General features: G+C 37.9%; 2 protein-coding genes across 2 annotated transcripts; both read left to right on the plus strand.

The window, feature by feature from the left end:
- The first annotated feature begins 573 nt into the window (after window positions 1–573).
- On the plus strand, window positions 574–8711 carry zpld1a (zona pellucida-like domain containing 1a). The gene is made up of 10 exons (XM_061086365.1): window positions 574–679; window positions 1055–1275; window positions 2621–2802; window positions 3618–3690; window positions 4359–4456; window positions 5819–5899; window positions 5995–6166; window positions 7289–7391; window positions 7804–7833; window positions 8536–8711. Exons 1-10 carry the CDS (start codon window positions 574–576, stop codon window positions 8709–8711), a joined length of 1242 nt encoding a protein of 413 aa, XP_060942348.1.
- A 10465-nt stretch (window positions 8712–19176) lies between these two features.
- On the plus strand, window positions 19177–22991 carry LOC133019795 (zona pellucida-like domain-containing protein 1). Its single transcript, XM_061086366.1, has 10 exons — window positions 19177–19285; window positions 19599–19819; window positions 19934–20118; window positions 20686–20758; window positions 21073–21170; window positions 21321–21401; window positions 21483–21651; window positions 21830–21926; window positions 22602–22622; window positions 22861–22991. The coding sequence occupies exons 1-10, from the start codon at window positions 19177–19179 to the stop codon at window positions 22989–22991; spliced, it is 1185 nt and encodes a 394-aa protein (XP_060942349.1).
- The last annotated feature ends 237 nt before the right edge of the window (window positions 22992–23228 follow it).

The following is a 23228-nucleotide window of genomic DNA, read 5'->3' on the forward strand; positions in this document are numbered from 1 at the left end:
TGGCTTCCAGGAACCAGGGTGAGTGTTTCTTCCTCTTGTAAGGCTGTGGCCAGATGTTGTTTTTTACTTAAGCTGTCAGAAACAACTGATTCTGCTGTCTGACCTAGACATGGTGTAATTACTCCTTTAATTTAACTGTTTCCTCAGAGACTCAGAATGTGTGCCCGATAACGATTATGTGATAAGAAGTCTTCAAAGGACAATGAGATGTGCTCGCATAGATATTCCATTATACTTTATTAAATGCTTTTTTTTGATGCAAAAGCTGCAGGTGGTTCAGATTCAATATGGCATTTGTCTGCTTTGATATTTCTAACGGGATAAGAAAGTTGTTCCTCCTAAGTAAAATCTGTTAAAAGATCTGAAGTCTTTTGAGAGAATCTTCCCCTGTGACATTGGCACATTTGTGGAAGAATATTTGGTTACTGTGGGTATTTCTCAGTGATTATAATTAAGTAAATGCTGGATTTCTCTTTCTGTTTTCCCACTTTTAAAGTTTATATTTTCCAAAGTGACATTTCATGTGCATAAACCGGTTTTCTTACGTATTATACTTCTGTTTCAGGTGCTGAAATGGAACATATACATTTGATTATTTTACTCTTTAGTAAAGCCTTATCAGCTGGAGCTCAGTTTAATGGATTCAACTGTGATGCCAACTTTCACAGCCGCTTTCCTGGTGAGGAACTGACAGCTTTTTGCTTATGAACAATTGCTCAGAAATCCCAGTAGTATCATCATTAAAGGAAAGTTGTAATATAACTAGGTACACATTCCAAAGGGGAGACAAAGTCTGTCCACACATTATTTTATAACTTCCTGTGATTTATGAAGAAAAAAATGCATAACATAACAGTTGGACTGTAATCCTACAACTATCCTTATTAAATCCCTCAAATATATATAATTTAAAACTTAACAAAATCTAACTTAGCCCAGTCACTTCTCTAAACAGAAAGAAATTAATTCGTTCATCTGTATGACTTAATTACTTTTGGTTCCTCTTTTCATGTACCTGTATGGACCTGTGTGTCTGTCTGTGTGTGTGTTGCAGCGGAGAGGGATATTAGTGTCTACTGTGGGGTGCAGACCATCACCCTCAAAATCAACTTCTGCCCTGTCCTCTTCTCCGGCTACACTGACACTGACCTGGCCCTCAATGGTCGCCAAGGAGATGCTCACTGCCGTGGATTCATCAACAACAACACCTTTCCTACTGTTGTAATCTTTAGTATCAGCCTGGCATCACTGGAGTCCTGTGGCAACGCCTTAGTGGTAAGAAGAATAGAGATGGTATGAGTTATTTTCATAGTGTCAAAATTACCTAACTGGTAACTGCATACTGTTGATTGATTCAGAAATATGAAACCAACAAACAACTTTCAGAAAGCACCATGTGAACCCATTTAGATTTTCTTTATTTTCTCTCATACATATAACTTAGTGGCAAAATGTTTCGATGTGGCCAAAGTTTTAAATAATGTATTTGACAAAATAAACTGTTTGGGGAGAACAGATTTACATACTTTACTAGTAGCGTTGGCTGGATACTTGAGGTACGGGGGCTTAGTATTTCCCGAGGGCAGACATTTTCACTAAGTCTGTGTTTTAGTTTTAGTGTATTAGTCAGTTTAGTCAAAAAATACAGAGAAGCACAAGAATACAAAAATAAAATAAAATAAAAAATGCTAGAAAACATGTGGGTCTTCATTTTAAATTCAAGTATGTCAATGGAAGACTTGAACACTTAATCTTACAAGATACAATGCTCCAAAGTTTTAAAATAGCTGCAGTCACACATCACAATCCCATTTACCTCTTAGTCTCAACCAAGGGACAAACCAGGAGCCACTGGTCTGCGGCCTCCAGAGGTGGAACAGGGAAAGAGAAGCTCAGAGATATATCGGGGCCATTTAACATTTTTAAATAAAATAGAGAAGCTCAGAAGGGAAATAAATGAAGACTTGTTAAACTATGAATCAACTGTAAATGGAAATGTGTGCATTTTTGTATTTAAGCTGTAGTCTGGTTTACTGTAAAGAGTGGATAACATACGTTTTTTTATTTTATTTAGAAATTAGGCGAACAGTGTCGTGATATAACTCACAGCCTTAGATTTCTCAGCAATTATCTTTACCACATTTTCTGTCCCAACTCATTTAGGCAGAACATGTGCAAAAGTTTAAAAACAACAAAAAGGCTCCCAGCAATGATTAAATGTGTCTGATGTGTCTTTCACCTCAGCCAGCTTTCTGATGCACAGTTCTCATCTTTTGATGTTTACAAGCCATGTTTATCCTGCATGAGAAAGAAGTCCAGCACTCCTTATCTCAGGGAAGGAGCTGCTGTGGGAGCCTTGAGGCCCTGTCAGAAACAATTTAAAGTAAATCTCTGCTGTGGGGGTTGTCCCTCACCCGTGCTTTGCTACATGAACGAGCAGGATGAAATGGGACTTTTCCTGGAGGGTCTGTTCTCAGATAAGGAGGGTCTGAGTTGGGGATTAGTGTGCTCAGTGGTATGGCTGATTGTATCGACCCCTGTGCCTACAGGAAGCTAATGGTGGTAAGTTAGCAAGGCAGTAGGAAGAGTCTCACTCACCCACTGATGTTCTTCACTGCAGGTGTCCACGGCACACGGACCCAATGCTTACGGGAACCTGTCACTGGTGCAGATTGGTAACATATCAGGGTACATTGATACACCAGATCCTCCCACTGTCATCAGCTATTTGCCCGGTCTGCTCTACAAGTTTAGCTGCAGTTACCCACTGGAATACCTGGTCAACAACACACAGCTGGCCTCGTAAGTCTCTCATCTCTGATTCCTTCCACTTTTTGTACAGTTTGAAATTGCTCTGTTGGCTGCCACAGAGGATCAGCAAGCCATGAAATGAAGTGTCAAAGTAGGACTACTTGTTGGTGACTTTACTTTTGGAAATCTAGAGATGGGGCAGAGTCTTTGAGGGACATTTTGACATTTAGCATATAAAAGATAGACAAAACACAGCAATATACAGCAATCAATTGTAGCAAATAATGTAGTGCATTGCAACTGCTTTAAAACTGAAGGGGGGGGGGGTGAATAGAGCCTTGGTAAACATTTATACTAGTTAGGTTTTATTTACTGTATACAATAACTTACACACATATATATATGGATATATATAATTAATTCAGTACAAGACACTAGTACTGAATATCTAATAATATTGGAGTGAGTATTTTGTGTAGGTATAGTGCTTTCAGAGACAACACCAACACAAAATAGTAACCGTAGTACTAAATCAACGTGTCTCTGACCAACTAAGTGAATAACTCTCAACTTCTTTTCATCAGTGTGAAGCAAATCCACCTTTTAAGGACTGATGAATACTGTAGAGCTTAATTTACATTGTTAAATGTTAGCATTTTTTTAAATCATAAAATAAAGTTGAAGGTACAGTGGCATGCCTATGCAGTGTGTGAGTCAACCATAGAACTTCAGGTAAAGTTTGAGCATATGTGTTCCTCTTTTATATTATTGTGAGCAAAAGAAAGTAAAGCAAGGTCTGCTCAGAATAATTTTCAGAGTCAATGAAATATTGGAATCCTAAAAATATTTTCTTATCTTTTTTGTAGGTCAGCAGCTGCAATCTCAGTGAAGGACAGCAATGGTACCTTCATCAGCACGTTGAATCTCCTGCTCTACAATGTAAGTTAACAGCAATCCAGGCTTAATACCTGCTCTTTCGGGAGCTGAAGATGTTGCGCTGCAGACAAGCTATACTTAGTGTGTTCACAGCTGTAATTGCTCTGTTGGCTGCTACAGAGGATCAGCAAGCCATGAAATGAAGTGTTGAAGTAGGACTACTTGTTGGTGACTTTACTTTTGGAAATCTAGAGATGGGGCAAAGTCTTTGAGGGACATTTTGACATTTAGCATATAAAAGATGGACAAAACACAGCAGTATACAGCAATCAATTGTAGCAAATAATGTAGTGCATTGCAACTGCTTTAAAACTGAGGGGGGGGGGGTGAATAGAGCTCACAGCTATATAAAGTTCATCTGCACCTTTTACACCTGCAATTACAATTATTTCTGAGATTGATGATCCATGTACAAGACAGGGAGAATACCAACAGCTCAGAAACACTTTTCAAGGAACGCAGCAGATTACCTTTGATCCCATCATTTGAGGGGATTAGGCAGAAATTACACTTAGTTCATTTCAAACCTTTTCACCGAATTACCTTGCCAATTTGAGTCAAATGAGATTCTATGGAAACCAGATGATAGTGAAACCAAAGCAAACACTGAGAGGAAGAAAAACATGTGACAGGAAATGTAACAATAGTATGGAAATGGTTTTGTGGTACAGGACTCCTCGTACGCCCAGCAGCTGTCCATCCCCATGGCAGGACTAACCCTAAAGACACGGGTGTTTGCAGCTGTGAAAGCCACAAACCTGGACAGGAGGTATCATGTTTCATGATCACTACACCAAGAATACACCTGAGCCCTCGACAAAGGCAGAGGAGACTACTGGTATTACAACACCAGTGACATGCAGTGTTTATAGGTGCTGCCAGGTCACAGTAAAATCAGAAGAAAGATATTCTTCATTAAAGGGACTCTTACCTTTGTTGCATTTTTACACTTTTTGTGGATAAGGTTAAATTGGTATTAATAAGGTAATGACACTCTAAAATGCAAGACAGACCCACCAGGAGTTAAAGCAAACAATTATTTCACTCTCGTAATATTTAGTGAAAACTTCAACCAATAAAATTCTTCCGACCGAAGGACCTTATTGGCCGACAGACCTGTCTGTTTGCTGCATGGAAACAGACAGGAAGCCCGTCTGATTCTTGTCGCGCATTCGGGCCCGCGTCATCAAGGCGCGTCCTCAACTATAGGGTTTGTTTTGATTCCACGGCAGACAGTAGCGAGTAGCGACCGTATCGACCGTAGCGACTGACGATGGCAGACCAAAGTGACCCACGGCGTACTGAAACAGCCGCTCCCAGGGGGAAAAACAAAAGAAAAAACACCGCGGATGGGAACGAGGGGGTGGGGCATTGGAGGAAGGCGGGATGATTCGAATGTGCTGTAATTCTCAAATGCAACAAAGGAAAGAGTCCCTTTAATTGAATAAGACTAAAAAACAGTAACAAATGAGTTTGAGCTTTGAAATCACCATGATGTACAAATGCTTAGGGTAATTAAACTTAACTGATGACGGAACCATGTGGAAGCCTGAGGTCTGTACTAAGAACCAGGATTTGTGGTCAGTTAGTTAATTCCAGGTTTAACCTGATATTAATTCACTGACCCCAAAACTCACTGATCACAAATCTACTCCTATTCCATCACGGAAAAAAACATTATCTATATATATCAGTTGTATCTTTTAAGGTTTTTTGATATATTTCCAAATGATACATATATAGCATAGGGCTGTTTATATCAACATATTTGATAATGCATTGAATAACAAGTGTCTTAAATTTGAACAAACAAAAGAGAGAGAAGTATAGATTAATGGGCATAATAACAGTTTTGTTCATTAAAAACAAGTCACTGTAACTGCATCTCACAACTAAAGAAACATTTTCAGACAACAGCATTCAATCAACAAATACATTTACTTTAAAAGTATAATTTCCTGACAACCAGGATGCAACATGACTGTTCTATCTATTCAAAGATCATAATAGTGGCAATGTGCTCTTCACCTACAAAAATGTACCCTATGTGTTTAAGTTGCCCATTACCTCCACATCACTAATGCATTTAAGTCCCTAAATTGTGGGTTTGCTAATCCATACTGTGAACTAGATGGAACGTGCTAATGGACTACTGTTACACGACGCCCTCTGGAAACCCCAATGATGACCTCCGCTATGACCTTTTCTTTAGGTAACTCAATTCTGAAAGCAGTTGATTTGTTTCTGCCTGTTTTTCTTTTACTTTCCTATCTAATAGTACTTTCAAATGTTCCCTCCCTGGGCCAGCTGTGAAAAAGACCCTCAGACCACCGTCTTTGAGAATGGGAAGAGCCAAATGGGTCGCTTTGCCTTTGAAGTATTCCGCTTTGTAAAGCACAAGAACCAGAAGATGTCCACTGTTTTCCTGCACTGCGTCACCAAGCTGTGTCGAGCAGATGACTGTCCAATGCTCATGCCAGTGAGAATAACACATTGTGCACTTACATTATTGTAAAATCTAACACACACTTGTTTCAGTATCTGTCTTGAATCCATCTCCAGCATAATTTCATGAGAGAAACATGACGAAGACATTTCACATGGACTCAGCTTCTAAATATTTACTTTAACAAATACCGTCAGGGGTGGAGAGAAACTGAGAACATTTAGTCTTCTTAATAACAGTTTTAACGTGCTTGTTCTTTACTGCACAAATCTAGTCAATTACATTTTTAGAAGCGAATGTAGTTTTTACTAATTGCAGGTCCTACCACACAACACATTGTCTTGTCAAATATGAAATAATAATTATATTAATTAATTATAAATCAAATGAACAGTTTGTGAAACTGTAAAGATTAGCTCAGTGTAAACAAAAAAAAATCACAATCCATGTTTAATAAATATTCTCAAAGTTTCTGTCATTTTAGGTAGGTTTTAGTTATCGGATGCCGATGGAGCACATATGCTCCCTTTTGCTGATTGGTTGGAATGGATTTGAATGGCTCAGTAAAGGCCACATTGTTTCCCAGTTACAGAGCGAGGGCTGTGTGTGTGGGAACCCTGCTGTTTTTCAGCACACACACATAATGGAGAGATCCAAGACCAGGAGGAGACACCCACTGAATTTAACAAATGGTGTGCTGGATTAGAATCAGTGACTAAACACTTCAACGACTGATGATCACACAAGATTAATTACCAGCTGTAATAATTACTTATTACAGAAATGGAAATGATTTTACAATCCCCAAAATATTTGTTAATCGTTTTATATGAACTTTATCGTATTTGTATTGTTTATTTATTTATTTACACAAAGCAAGCATATATTGAATAATTTATGGAGTAAGATAAATTGAGGATAACATATGAAACAGTCTAAAATAGTAATTCGAATCACTATGAGACACCCAGTGTTTACTATTTTAAAGTAGAAGCAGTCATATATCCAGTTTCATGGATGTATAAAGGCAACATCAAGGGGTCATATTAACTATGCAGATCATGTGTCCCCTGAACGCCTCATCATGGGAAAGTGGAATACATCAGGGGAGGCTCCATTCTGCCACCGTATCTCTCTTTGCCATTTTTTCCACAGATTTGTGGCAGCAGGAAAAAACGGGACATTTCCGAGGGAAAAGACTCAAACGCAGCATCTGGAAATGCTGTTCTGACTGCCGGGCCCATCATCACTCGGATTGGTACAGTTGATAACAGTCCTCGTCCTCCTCTGCTAATCCTTCTTCTCAGAGTTTCCCGTCCTCCTCCTCCTGACATTTTCCATACACTCTTGGTACTGGCAGGACAAGCTTTGCCTCCAAACTGAAACATACAGTTTCACAAGTACAGTTTATAATAAGCTTTTGTAATTCTTGCAATAGAACAATATTTATTTTGTTGCTAACAGCTCCTCAGGCTGTTCAAAACTCCATTGATCGAAGGGGCCTGAGTGCTTGGATGTCGACTGATGTTGAAAACAAACCTTGGTGACCTAGATAGTCAATGGCGCCTGAAGGCATCCTGTTGACTCATGTACTTGGACTATAAAGTATAATGTACTGAATACAATGTATTAATGTTGCCGTTAAATGCCCTTTATCTTTTTGTTAACAGATGAAACGCCAACCAACAATTCTCAGCTGGGTAAGCCTTTACATTCCGTCAGTTGTGTGATGGCAATTTCCACTGATATGAAAGAGAACCATTAAAATAGCAAAAGGAAAATGTCTTATTATGCTGCTGTATTGATTACTTGGCAGAAGTTACATAAGAAGTGCTGTTTCACTCTCAGTCTGCTTTATTAACTGCACTTCAAGTTATTTTGCTAGCCTACTTAACACTACTGCAATTATTTGAATGGTATGACTATTGAAAACTACCCTAGAAAAATGTTGCATCCACACCAGCAGAAATGGCAACAGCAGTGTGAGAAACGTGAGGGCATTTAAGTGTAGTATGAACCAAGAGAGCACATTTAGCAGGAGTTGTTCCTGTGCTCTAAATACGGCATGTCTCTTAGATTCTGTGTGTGTGTTTATATATTTTGGTCAAATTGACTTTAATGTGAGTGAAAAAGGTTTTTATCTCTGCTGTTATGATGGATTTTTCCTTTTCCCCAATTATTCAATGTTGATGACATTTGATTTCAGCTATTTTCTCCCAGCATTGTATTAAGGTTGTGCAGTTCTTCTCAGGAACAAGACAAACAAGCCAACAAATAAACAGAGAAACAGAGAAATACAGCATCATCAATATTTAACTATTTCTGTGTATGACATTCAAGGGGATTTTAAGACTATGTGCTAGAAATTATATGATTGTTTGTTTGTGCTTGTACTGCTTCAGCCCATTTGAAAGCTCCAGTGTTTCAGATGAACACGGTGACGAGCGCCCTCATCTCAGGCGTGATCATCTTGGGGGTCATGAGCATCTGTTTCTTCATCTTCTCCCTCACCCTCCTCAAAGGCAAGACCCCTCCTGTCAGCAGCCTGTCTGGAGTCCGCAACCCCGCCTTCAACTGAGCGCCCCAACCCAACTCACTGCAGAAACAATGTTAAGCAAGCTGAAAACAAGTAGTCACTTTACAAGAGTGTTTAAAGTTTAAATTTAGATTAATGTTAAGAGATCTGTACAAGTAGTGTAGAAGTAAAGCAGGACTTTTTATATGTTGTTCTGTGTGTTGTGTTTGAACCACATGGCCAAGCCTCAACCTGCAGGGGATCCTTTGTCATGCAGTTTTAACCCACAAAGTGAGGACATTCTTAACTTATACCTCGGCTGTTCAGTTGCAGGTTAAATATACAGTACATAATGATCATGTATAATCTTGTGGTGAAGGTTTTCCAGCTTAGAGGCTGAAAATATAAGAACAGTGGTTAGAAAATATAACTTCAGAGATCAGGTAAACTGCTGTATGAAACTAAAAAGGTAAACGCTATGATTAAGAGAGCTATTAAAAAACAGTCAAGGTTGAATGTTTAGCTTGAATAAAATAGAACTTGAAATTACATTAATATAACAAGAATAATTGGAATTTAATTTATTAACATTTCTACATTCAGGGGTTGGGGGTAGTCTTGTGAGTCTTTAGCTGATGGGTCTGTTCAACCTGCAGTTCACTTCAAATATGTTATGCAATGTAGAGGTAAAGTTGTCTTTGTCTACAGTTTGATTCCGAGCAGTTGTATATAACATGCCCAATATATGCTCTTTAACTGATGGTGTGTTACTGAAATCTACAAATTGTGTACAATTGTGCATTTTGCAAATATTTCACTTATACTTGTGCAGTTTCTAAGTAAAGATGCAGTATGAATTTTTCCTCTTTCAGTTAGTGAAAACAGGGTGATGAGAGTGAACTCAGTTCTTCAACCAAACCAAATAAGAAGCAACTTCTTACTTGCATTGATACAGCATACAAACTGTTAACTGTGCGTAATAGCAGGGCGGTACATAATATCAGAAAAAACATCTAAACAGCCAAATTAATGCATAAACCTAATTAATGACAACTCAATTGTACTGCTTTATTGTCAAAAATACATGAACTATTATTTTAACTAAATACCATGTGCCGCAGATGACTGTGCTTTTCATAGGTGTGAGGAAAAAGCCTTCTCAGGTAGTAAATTACTGTATGCAGGCTAAGTGGGGAAGCCGAGGGAAAAAATCATTCCACAATCTGTATCACCCATTGCTGCTTGTAAAGCTAAATTGTTGGGCAACATATGATATTTATATTAATTTTTCTCATCAAGATTCGAATGGCTGGATTCAGAAGAGACCGCTTATTGTGATGATTGTCACTGAATTCAAAAGTGAACCTGCTGAGCTGATTCCTATAGTTGATCATGTTTTCAAGGCCTTCAAAATTACTCAACTGTCTGACAAACAAAAAATCTTATCCCTAGCCTTCTCTGATTTGCAACCTAATGAAGCTCTATGGTTGGTTGAGTTAAGACAACTGAGTGAGATGGTTTCTCACTATTTTGTATCTTCAACAATCCACACCACTCCATCTGTAGACCAACATCACTCTGCTTCTGCCTGTACTTCTCAGAGACAACATTCATTGTTTGCACAACATTAGCGGTCACTCATCAGGAAAATAAAAATGTTATGACCACCAATCTCATGTTTCTTTCTTCCTTGAGTTTCAAATACAGTGTGAAGTAAATTTCACTGCTAAATGCTACATCTTCCAGTGCCATGTCGATTTTGGGAGAAATTGCAAAGTGACATTTATTTGCAAATCCCATTTATTTGCAGAATCATTCATCTCAATAAATATTAACAATTAGTTTCACAAAAAAATACTGTCACCACTCAGGCAACATTGTTCATAGTCAAAGCATGTGAAGACAATGGTCCAAGATTGACCAATTACATTCTAACATAGCTCTGTGGCTTTGGGGTCAACGGGACAACCAACCACATATTTTGGTTTGTGTCCAATTGCAGATATTAATTTATTTAATCACTTACTGACTACTTGGTACAATATACAGATAAAATGGCCAAAAGATTTTAAAAACACAAACATTATAATTGCGTAGTATGTGAAATAGTATGAAAGAAACTAATTACCATAATAATATACCAATATTTCATAATTTATAGCTGATGTTCATAGTGTAGTTATTCTCAATGGTAAATCCAGGGAATTCGTTGTAATAATAATAACTATTTGTATAGCACTTATCTTAACAAGGTTACAAAGCGCTTATATTTCAGATATTAATACAGAAAGGACTATTGATGGGTCAAAAACGAATTTAATGTACCAGCTACAGCTTTTTATTTCAATTTACAACAATACACTGCAATGTGAAGTGAACCCTGGTTGTCATCTCAGTCAATGAATATGGCCTCTCATCTACAGCAACAGTTTCTTCATGTATCAGAGATTTGCTATACAATGTTACATTTCCAAACATTCAGAGATGTATTATAGAACATCAAATGATCTATTAAAGTCCAGTATGTTCCCTTTGTAATCAAAACTCCACTCATCTATCTTTTAGTCTCAATATTCATAGTTTATACATGTAATAAAGATTTAATTATGATTTACCACATAAATATAAATATTCTTATACTCAATCAAAACATTACTGAAGCTCCCCTGTTCCATATTGAACATTGGAAGTGTATAATTCATGCCCAGGGGGAAAATGGTTTTAGATTTGGTTTTGAACTTCTTTTCTTTATTGTGTGTAAGGTAACCCATCTCCACCCATATTCTGTATTCATTTATTAGATCAAGCTGCTTCAAAAAGAAGGGTGTGAGGATCGAATAATTAGCTCATACGCAGTTCACACTGTAAATTATTACATGTTCTTTCATTGTGAAACATGAGACATCATGCTACCTTAAAAAATCTGTTGAGTGAACTGGTTAAATCAGTCTTGAAAACAAGTTGAATAAATATAATATATTACGTAGAATTGACTGTAAAGTTACTGCAGACCATGTTTTCTTTCACTATATATTTGGATTAGTTCAAAGAGTAGGTTATTCACTGTACACAAAGAACTTACGTCCGTCTACAGTATGAATTCAATATAAATCTAACTGAAGTTGATGTTGAAGTTGACATCATGTTCAAACAACAATACGAGAGTCTGTGGAGCTATACCAAGTAGTGCATGCTGGGAAGTCTATTAATTCAAGTTATGTTGCTTTCAAGGCTTTATTTAATAAGCCAAGCAGCAAATTCATCCACATTCTAAAGTGCTCTGAGAAATTAATCTAGACACTTGCCTTAGTACGTTGAATAAGTTGATATTAAGAAATCTTAAATATTTACATTAAAGTTGAAAAACAAATCAGTTGATTCTAGGAAAATTCTAATCTAAAGGTTTTACAGTATGTGAATGATATCAGCCTAATATGCCATACTTAAAGATACTACATAATTTGTCTTAAACTTCTGGGAAACTTTTGCTACAGTTTGTAAAAAGTGTGGATTTTAACAAAACTTTGAGTTGACAGGCAACCCAACTTATAACTGAACAGAAACAGCAAATATGTACCAAACGTAACTGTGCATTATTACAAACTCTATTTCAACAATCTGGTCTAAAGCACATGGTGCAAGTAATTTTTGTTTGAAATAATTTCACATTGCAGAACACTGTATGACACTTCTAAGTAAGCTGCAACATTACAGGCTATTTTAGGGTTGTGGATAGGCCAGCTGATCTGGTGAGCCTTAAAAGGTCATTAATATAAAGAAATTTGTCAAAGTCATGAGATCAATAGCCAGGATAATGGTGTCCTCATTGGACAGGTTGGCTAATGGTCCTGGAGTTGCTCTAAAACAACACACTGTGGATTGGTGATCAGAGGTGTAGTGCTACTGTGCTGTCGTGACACGAATGGCTCATTTCGAAGGTTATGTTGTCAAATGTGAAATGATTAGGGTTGCAAAATTCCGGGAATATTCAAAGTTGGAAACTTTCCATGGGAATTAACAGGAATTAACGGAAATATACGGGAATATACAGGAATTAACGGGAATAAACTGTATTTACCTTGTCATATACAGACTTAAATATAAACATTTTGTTTTGTCATAGGCTGATTTGAGCCCTGAGGAAACTTTGGGCACTTGACTATATGCTTCTGCATCTTTGTGGCATAGGTCAACATAGGTCTTTGCACAGTATTTGCAAATGTACACAGCCTTTCCTTCTACATTGGATGGGGTGAAATGTCTCCACACATGCGATAGTTCACGTGGCATTGTTCTGTAGAATAAGATGCGAAAAAAAGTTTGTAAAAACACACTGATGCAATGCCAGAGATATAAATAGTTAGCCAAACAATTTGAATCGTCTTTAAAAATATTTTACAATTGATGGATAAATGAAAAGAAATAGGCTAGATGAACAGATGAACAATCCTCAATTAGCATGCTAATATATTTTCACCAATAATATCATCGAAATTTACCTGACTCGTCCTACACACTACAGCAGGCCTCAGTAGCCGTGCTGTAGTGTGCAGGATGCTGGGAATATTCTGTGCATGTGATGGAAGAATGCACATTGGAGGGTTTAAATTCAACGTGCAGCGTGTGCTGCATTCCATACATCTTTAAAATAGAGTTTTGAATGATGTTTTTATTGCTCAGCGTTTAATTTGCGTATTTTTTTTTTTTTTCAAAATTCCCCAAATTCCCGAACTAAACTTCCCATGGAAAGTTCCGGAAAGTTTCCAGAAATTTATCGGAAAGTTTCCGCCCCTTTGCAACCCTAGAAATTATCAAATATTACACTGATTCCATTAACTGTTGAGATTATAAAGCAATGTCTTAAAACGATGCAATTGATATAGTAGTATGAACATTATAAGAGAATAAACGCAGCAGTTTGTGTTTTATTAGATTTTATTAAATATATATAGGCCCATTTGGAAACATCCCTTTTGAGGAGAAGCTGCAGTACAGGCAGAGGTGAAGCTCATCTAAGAGGCTGCTATGAAAACAGAACTAAACCAACTTATTCCCTGTGATGCAGCAGAAGTGGTTCTACCTCATCAGACTTTCAATAATTCTTTATATCACAGAAGGATTTTTAATTTAATAACCGTTTACTAGTTAATAATAGCTGAGTAAATAATGATAAATGTACTAACAATCGATCCAGGCTACCAACAGCTGATAAGGTGGAATGTTTGAGTGTTACACAATGCATGAGTCGATGTTGTGTAATCAGCGTGGGATTTGTTGATGTAATTGCAATTAGCTTCTCCTGGTCGGAATTCCTTAATTCAGGAGGTTTTTAGTCTGAGCTGAATTAGTCCAGATGTTGTATGACTAAAAACCTTCATTCAGTTAAAATATATAGCTAGAACCAACTGAAATGAAGCATTGACTTGATTAAAATTACACATTTCTGTTGGTGTGAAAACTACTCTGAATACTTATATATATATATAAAACCTCAACTCAATTTCAGTGCAAAAACTTTGTTCTCAGGCAGCTCTACACTATTGATGATATAATAATACCATTGTGGCAAAGGCGTCTCCACCACAGCCAGAGACAAACCATTCACTCTACAGCATTCTTTACTAACTCAAAATAAACTCACAAAACCAAAATTTAAAGTGTACGCCAGTTCTGCTGGTGTATAGCTTTGCAGCTCAGCTCTGCTTCTAATGAGTCTCTCCCATGCCTTTGTGAGCTTCGCTCATGAGTGTCTCAGTCCTGGTCTCCGTCTGGAAGCTGCTGCCTTTTGAATCCAGGGAGAGTTGATTGGCCAACTAGTCTCAGCTGGGCCGCTCTCCCTGTTCACCTGGAGGTGCTGGGCAGCTGTCCCTGTTCACCTGGAGGTTCTCTCTAAGCCTCCTCAACAAACATGTTTAGGACTTTTCAATACAAACAGAGAAGTTCTTTACAGCAGCCAAAATAAAACAATGCAACTTTAAAACGAGAGCAAAAGCATGTAGTTTAAAACAAATAGTACAGATCAAACAGGATTAAACGTCATGTGATGAAAGCCTTTTTGTAAAATGTGTTTTTAAAAGAGTGATAAAACAGGGAACTAGATTTTGCCAAAGTGTAGGACCCTTCACAGTTGACACTCTGCCTCCCTTGGTTTTGGCCTACACCTTGGAGTGCCCTACCAGAGCATCTCAGACGGCATCCTGGCTCATAGGGGGATAAAAGATCAGAAATGTACCAGGGGCCAGCTCATGATGTTTTTAAATCAATCCTAGGTAGCCAGTGTAGCGATGCTAAAATCAGGGTGATATGATCGCATTTTCTGGAACAGGTAAAAAACTGTCCTGCAACATTCTGGACTTACTGTAATGGTTTGATTATTTTGTTATTCAGGCCATTACAAAGTGCATTTCAGTAGTCGTGGCGAGATTATATAAAAGCAGGGATTTATTTCTCTATATCTGAGACTGAAATAAAAAGCCTGATCTTAGCAATATTTTGTAACAGATAAAAACAAAAATAAAGGGTGCCAGAGTCCCCAGGTTGGCTGTGATTTTGTCTGTGGCCGATCGGGGAGAAATAACAATCACATCAGATTTTGTGAGGTTTCACTTAAATAAGTTATTTGCCATCCAGTGTTTTCTTTTGTCAATGCATGTGTGTGCAGTGTTGGTCGTCTGGACTGATGGGAATGTAGAGCTGTGTATCATCGGCGTAGCAGTGAAAGTGGACCATATGTTTGCGTATTATTTCACCAAGGGGGCGCTTGTATAAAGAGAATATAAATGGGACAAGGATCGAACCATACAGTATGTTTGAGGGGGTTTAAGTAGGACCTGAACCAGGCTTGGGCCACACTGATGATTCCTGCCCACCTTTCCAGTCTATCACTTAAAATATGTTCATTAACATCATTTTCCTTCCTCTTTAACTGCAGCGTTGTATTTTTTCATCAGCTGTTGAATGACTTCATAATAAAGATGCAGTTTGGAGGTCTTCCATTTGTGCTCGACTCTGGTAACTCTCTCTTTTCAGTGCTATGAAATTATATGTGATAGATATGTTAGTAATACCAGGAGTAGTAATGAGTTTTGGATTACTTTTCTATTTCTCAAGTGTTAATTATTATAATTATGTTATGTGTTTGTGCTTAACAAAAAGAATGTGTATGAAATTACAACTCAGCTCAAGCTGTTTGAATATAGAAGTGCTAAGTGTGTTAAAAAAAGTGTCTCATTTTCATCTTGGATCACATGATAAATGTTCTTCCAGCATGTGTTTAGTGGACAACTGAGTTGTTACCACCTTTATCCCAACAAATGTCAGATATGGGCTTGTTTCTTGTGTTTCAAATATCATCGATTAAAGCTCATCTCGAATATTATTTACAAAATACTGTCAGCCCTCCATGGCACAAATCCACAGATCCAGAGCCCCACTACTACTCTAATCTCCCTCCTCTGTGAACAGCAAATAGCTCAGAAGAAGACGGAACCCTGATCTTCTTAAGCTGAATTAAAGTTAATTAAAAAAGGTAGTTAATGTGTATTAATACTTTGTTCCGACTTGTTAGCAATGTACCTGCATAACAATGCACATTACTCATATATAATATATATATATCATTCTGTAGCAAATGCATGTTAGTTTTAAAATGAGAAAAATCTTTTATCAGAGATTTCGGTGAATATTGACACAGTTGAAAACACACACTTGTGGTTGTGTGTGTGCAGGCCTAGACAGGAAGCCAATTGTCTCCTCTGTATTTGGTTGCTTAGTTACAGAGAACGCAATGAATGAGAAACAGCGATGGTGAAATGATGATAAGTAAAAACCAGGGTTGTGACTGATAAGACCCAATCAGGAAGAGAATGTGGGTGAGTCATCATTGTTTCCAAACATGAACAATAAATAAGTTAGTAAGGTTCTGAAATGTGGTGTCATATGATGTTGTCTCTATATTAATAAATTCAACATTGATTGGTTGGCTCTTAATATCTGCTGTCAGTTAGCTAACTAATATGTTAGTTATGGAGAGCTCTAATATTAGTATACTTATTAACAGTGTTATTAAATTAGAAAATTACCAATATAAATTAAATGTATTAAAATAATTAACTACAGATCAATTAAATTCAAGCCTGACAACAACACAAGCAGATATATACTACTTCTTACAATAATTTTCAAAAAGTATATATATATATATATACAATCATTTGTAAGAAGGGGGAAAAAAGCACCTGATTTTCATTTTGCAATATTGTCAAAAATGTTTGTTGGCAGAAATGTCTTTAAAGCTACATATACAGTCACAAAATGTCTGAAGTTCAATGTAAAACTTGTTGTCCTCGGGAAGAAACCTTAGAAATCCAGTTTTATGAATTGGCTTTTTACCTGAAGAACGATTCAATTTTATCAAGCAATCAACTTTCATTATTATAGTTATTGTCTGCATTCAAGTAAAACCATATACCTTCTGCTATAGGGACTAAGACCTTATGTGCCTCCAAGATCAATAGGGAAGCTCTGATAAGAGCTTTAAGTACATCAGCCAGGATATCAGCCTCTTTATTAGAATGTGAAACAAACAAACATATTTCTGTATTTATGGGGGCCATGATGCACACATGTTGTCAAAAGAGAAGAATTTCAAACATTACCAGCAAAACTTGTTACAAACTAAACCCACTGGCATCAAATTAGTAAACAGTATGTGTCGGTGGAACATCAGCAGCATACTGTCTCTGTATATGGGCAACTGTTGAGCTTGCCACAGTTTCAATACATAATCAACAACAACCTCACCTGGAACACCAACTCCGGTAGCTTAAAATAGAAGGCCCACCAACGGATGTACTTCCTGTGGAGGCTCCAGAGGGCTGGCCTATGTACCGCAGTCCTAGAATTTAAGTCCTCACTAAATTGTTGTTGCTTTGTGAATCAACAGCCCCTGTCAGCCCCTCTCAGGCTCCCAGGCAACGCCTTCTTTTCCATCTGTTGGAACATCAGTATATGTGGTCTGTTGTGAATGTGAATGACTGGATACTGGCCTGTGCTAAATATTATTACAGTGTTGGAGATTTGTGCACACTGACAGAAAGGATTCCAACATCAGATGTATTTTAGCGCTTACTAGTAGTTCCAACCCTCATGCTAAGCTTACTCACTTCTACCTCTGACAGAAATTTATAATATAAATATTATTCTTCTCAACACCACTCTAAGGTGTGTTTTGCAGCTACTTCTCTTCAGCAGCATTAGTCAATGATATACCCTACCTCTGGTCTCATGGTTTTGACTATTGACTTTAAAGATATGTCTCATCATCTGCCCACCACACAAACATGAAGCCAAACTGTTGTGGATACAGGCACTGCCATCTTGCAATGATCATTTGGGGTCAGGATACTGTTGGTTGTGGAGTGGAGCCTTTGTATTGAGTTCCCGCTGACACATCCGCCTGACCTGCAAGTCAATCTTAGTTGTCATCATTACGTTTCACCCCATTTTTATAGCATCAAACTATATACAACCAAATTTATCAAAAACAAATGACAGAAACCATCTTTAATAAAATATATTTGAAAATCACTTGTTGCTCAACACATCTGATCTTTGGAATATGCTCAAACAAGATTGGTGATGTTCCAGCTGAGGAGTATACAAAGCTGAGTGTCTCAGCAAGATCCAAAAATAGTGCATGGTTGTCTCCTTGCTTGGCTTAGTTGAGTCCACAGAAGTTATTGAAGAGTGCTGAATGCAGCAACACTCAACATTAGTTTTAAAGTTTATTGTCCCAGATTTTTTTTTCCCACAACATTTAATCTAGCACTGAATGATGCAGTTTTAGCATGGAGTACTGTATGTCATTGTTCAAACTGCTTTGTGTAATTCTCACTCCAATACAAGCCCTGCTTGGACCTCCACAAAGATTCTAGTGACCTAGGTGCAGTGTTCTCTGAGATGTGAAATTATCCTAGAGGATCATCTTTGGGTCACACTAAAAGATATTGCCCTTTATTATTAATTCACAGACTCTCACCGAAAAGGGCATCAAAGTATTGGGTGGGATCCCCATGGGATTAAACACTTACTTCATGAAGTCTCATGTTAGCATTCTAAGGGAATCAGTATTTTAAAGAAAAGAAACTTGGCCTTTGTCTCTGGTCCCTCATAAAGACTCTTGCTGTGTTGGGTTTCACTTATTCTTTACCTTGAAGGTATGGTCCACGGAACTGCCTCTACAAAAGAATTTTTCCCATTCAGTGAAGTACAGGTGGACACACCAACCGACACTGACCTTGTTTCTGTCCAATCAAATGAAAGATTCCCAGCTGTATATAAGAGCCTCTTACAGCTCTATACACTGATCAAAGAAGAAGACGCACAGAGAAAGAGGGCAACAGACGTGATACAGAAGCGGAATCGAAGAAAGGTAACAACAAAAGAAACTACTAGAAACACAAACAGGAATTACTTTAGGTCCTTTTAAAATCATACATAGTATCATACATATTCTGTTGTTACAGGAATGTCCATACCAAGGATGGTAAAAATGAACCTTCTCAGCCTTTTCTTCTTGGTATCCATGGTGGCCAAAAGCCATCAGTTAACGTGCCAGAATGAGCTTCGACGGCCAGGTACAGTATGCATGCTTCTGATTGGTTTGTTCTCTTCTTAACTTTCTTTGCAATTTATGAAATTACAAAAAAATTCAAGTACATGGTAAATGTCAAACATATTATTTCAGTTTGACCTCTACAAGATCAAAGTTTTGCCACACAAGTGTAAACAAAATTAAATTGCAGATTTAGTATGGGTATTTTGCTTCCAAGGGTTTCTTTTTTTTATTTATTCCTCCCAGGTAGGAAAATAATGTAATTTGTACCTCAAAACGATTTTTAGTGGCAGTTGCAGCAAAAGCTTAATGGTGTATCTTTCCCATTCCTATAGAATACAGTGACATCTCAGTTGAATGTGGCACATCCTCAATTAGCCTGGCTATCCTTATCTGCCCTGTTGTCTACACTGGCTACAATGAGTCATTGCTCATCCTCAACCACATTTTCAACATGCCAGAGTGCAAAGGAACCTTGGATGAATCCGTCACCCCGCCGGTTGTCAGGTTCACCTTCCCTCTCAACATGACCAACGCTTGTGGAAGCAAGTTCCTGGTTAGTAGAGGTTTGAGAAAAAGAAGTAAAATGAAGAAATAACTTTATGATTTCTTAAAGCATCCTTTCTTTTTTTCCCTCTGTGCTTGACTCTACCGTAAATGTTGCCTGCAGACCACCAGTGCAGCTGGCACAGGGATATTTGCTGACTTCTCCAACATCCAGACGGTTAATGTCAGTGGTGCTGTGCGCTCCCATGATCCAACCAAGGGAGTAGTCACCTATAATGCTGAGCTCAAATATTATTATTCCTGTGCTTACCCTCTTGAGTATCTCATCAACAACACCCAGGTGGAAGTGTAAGATCTCTGCTTGTATCCTTCCAGTGACTTTTTCTTGAGTTGTTACGTGTACATATCTGTAAAATTAGTTTGATTTAGATACAGCTAAGAGGTAGAGAGATACACAATCCACAGAATGCTCAAGCTGTTTATTTTACTATAAGCCCAGATCATTGATTAAAACAAGATTTTGCTCCACTTTTTTTTTCATATAACACTACAGCACACAGTGACAGCAGGAAATGAGTATAACTCCTACAGATTCATACTTTTTTTCTTTGTTAAATCATTGACTGCATCCAAACCTTAGCTTGGTTGGTTTATTTCTCTGCTGATGAGAGGAACTGCTAAAAAAAATGACACAATAGTTCAATATAAAACATTCCCAAACCAAAAATCTGCTAAAGGACTTAACGTACATCTGTTGACCACAGTCTCTCAGAAAATTAGACAGGATTTTCTGACTGTAACAGAAGCTTCTTCTGGTGGAAATAGTCTGCAGGTGTACAGTAACATGTAGGATTCAGTCTGACATCGTTCACCTACCCATCCCCACCCCCCTCCTCTTTCCCTTGTCCCATTTAGGTCAGCATCTTCCATTGCAGTTACGGACAAAAATGGAAGCTTTGTCAGTACTTTGACTATGGAAATCTTTAATGTAAGTTGAGACAACATGATTTATGGTGAGGTGATGGTTGTAAACTATGTTAGTCCAACAGTGCTTTGATGGACTGTTGTGTTTTGTAGCTGAAAAGTTATAAATGGACATGTAAACAATTATATTTTATACAAGTTATATTTCTAATCATTCCACAAGTGTGTGGACATATATTTTATTTTTCCATTCTATTCCGTGTATCGAAACGATTAAATTCTGATCAATTAACTTATCAAATCAATTCTGGATTATAACAGCATCCCATATAAACTGTCAAATGTTGCAGCTGACTTGCTTTACTTTTGTGTTGACAGGACGCAAACTACACAACTCCTTTGGACATACCACCACTGGGATTAGAGCTGAGGACCACCATCTATGTCCAGGTCCAAGCAGACAACCTGACTGCTCAGTAAGATATCAAAGATTTAATGTAAACCGATCTTTGGAATTTATGTAGTTCCAACTTCAGAAACAAAATGAATGACCATGGAATGTAAAAGTCTTGTGACATCACTTCTAATGCTCACTGTCCCCCCCCCCCCCCCCAACCCCACACTAGGTACCATGTCCTTTTGGACAGATGCTATGCTTCCATTTCTCCTAATCCCACAAACTCCACCTTCTTCAATCTGTTTGTCCCGTAAGTCCCAAAATCTGAATAGGAAGAGAGAGTCCATCAATATGTTCAGCCAACACTTTGCTGCTTCTTGATATCAAACAGGTGCTCCAGCGATCAGATGACAACCGTGTATGGGAACGGGAATGGTCACCATTCCCGTTTCTCCTTCCCGGCCTTCAGGTTCGTTGAACAGCAGAACCAGACAGTGTCCACTTATTACCTACACTGTATCACCAGGCTTTGTGAGATCAGCACCTGCAGTGCCTTTCAGGTGAGTGATGGTTCAGCAATGTAAACAAATACACCTCCAGATGACATGAAGAACTGAGACTGTTTGAGAGAAAAGGGAGGAACTATCTAGTGTTAGTTAAATACATCCATCCGTTTTTACCCATTAATGAGGTAAATTATTTAATAAAGGATCATATTCTTTCTTCCATTATCTACAGCAATGTGGCAGCAGGAGGAGAAGGGACGTTGATCCCACTGATGCCTCTGAAGCTACCATCCTATCTTCTATTCCCATTGTCACCAAAAATGACAAATGTAAGTTTGTTTGCTGGTCTTTGGTCACACAGCAATGATGCCTTATGATTAATAAGGCATCACAGAGAATAAGAGTAAAAACAGTAAAGAATAAAAAGGTAGTACAGCAGCACTTCAGTTGATAATATGATGCTGGATCATTCAAAAAGCTGCACTGGATATATTTTGTATTGTTTTATTGATCAAATAACCAAATTGGATAATATCCTCTGTCATTAGGTTTCCTAAGAGTAATTTAAAGTACAACTCACTCTGAACACACATACTGTACACTGAGTTGTGTCATACTTTAACTTTATACAACTGTTAGTCCATTTTATGGGGCAGCTGAGGGGGTAATGGGGTTTTCCTCTAACCAGAAGGTAGGTGGTTCTATCCTAGTCTTCCCCATCTGCATGCTGAAGTGTCCTTGGGCAAGATACTGAACCCTGAATTGCCCCTGACGGCAGTGATGTTCTTATAGAACAAGCTGCACATAGATTCACTGTTTGAATGTGTTTGAATGGGTGAGTGAAAAACCTGTACAGTAAAGCGTGGTCATCAAGACTAGAAAAGCGCTTTATAAATACAGACCATTTACCATTTCTATGTTTAGGAGAGAGGGAGCTTGTTGTCTCCCCTGTTTTCTTCATAGCTCCAAAATTTAAGCAATTTTCCTCTTTCTCTTTCTTGCAGCACTGACATCTAAGGAGGAAGGTATACTATTATTTCATTCCATGTGATGTATTTCTTATTAGTTGGACAAATAATTCAATCTTTGAATTCCAAAAGCAATATAAAAGATTAATTTACTTCATCTGAGCATTGTCAATGTGACAGTGAACTTCATTACTAATGATTGCTTTGATGCCATATCTGCCTGATCGTGTACAAATTATCCCTTGTGAATCGAGGTTTGATTACTCTGTTTGTGCTCTGGTTGTGTTGTGAGCAGCTGTATCCAGCACTGACTCGGACTCAGACTCAAGGATGGGTCTTGGGATAGCTGTGGGTGTCCTCACACTGGCCGTCATTGTGGTTGTGGCTGCTGCAGCCATCCTCTACAGGAGGAACAAACTCTTTTAAAGGGCGCAGACAGCTGTATGCACAACTTTACACAATCCCCACTGCTGGATGAAATGCTTCACAGCAATCTTTCCTGTGGTGTAGTAGTTAGTGCTACTCAGCATAATATCGCTGTTCATTTATAGTACATTTGTGGTTTAGTGGTCTTTTCTTGTCACTGCAGTTACACTTGACATGTACTATGTAGAAAAATATTGAAGAGAAGCTTTGCACAAAGATATGTTTTGCTTGTTTTAG

Source organism: Limanda limanda, chromosome 14, assembly GCF_963576545.1.
Source record: "Limanda limanda chromosome 14, fLimLim1.1, whole genome shotgun sequence".
NCBI classification, from domain to species: Eukaryota; Metazoa; Chordata; class Actinopteri; order Pleuronectiformes; family Pleuronectidae; genus Limanda; species Limanda limanda.

Bases quoted from the DNA above. Each gene is read 5' to 3' on its own strand.
- zpld1a (XM_061086365.1), top strand. From the start codon at position 574: ATGGAACATATACATTTGATTATTTTACTCTTTAGTAAAGCCTTATCA. The intron at 2,803-3,617 runs GTAAGTCTCTCA...TCTTTTTTGTAG, and splicing joins AACAACACACAGCTGGCCTC to GTCAGCAGCTGCAATCTCAG. The intron at 5,900-5,994 runs GTAACTCAATTC...TCCCTGGGCCAG, and splicing joins CGCTATGACCTTTTCTTTAG to CTGTGAAAAAGACCCTCAGA.
- LOC133019795 (XM_061086366.1), top strand. From the start codon at position 19,177: ATGTCCATACCAAGGATGGTAAAAATGAACCTTCTCAGCCTTTTCTTC. The intron at 21,927-22,601 runs GTAAGTTTGTTT...TCTTTCTTGCAG, and splicing joins TGTCACCAAAAATGACAAAT to CACTGACATCTAAGGAGGAA. The intron at 22,623-22,860 runs GTATACTATTAT...TGTTGTGAGCAG, and splicing joins ACTGACATCTAAGGAGGAAG to CTGTATCCAGCACTGACTCG.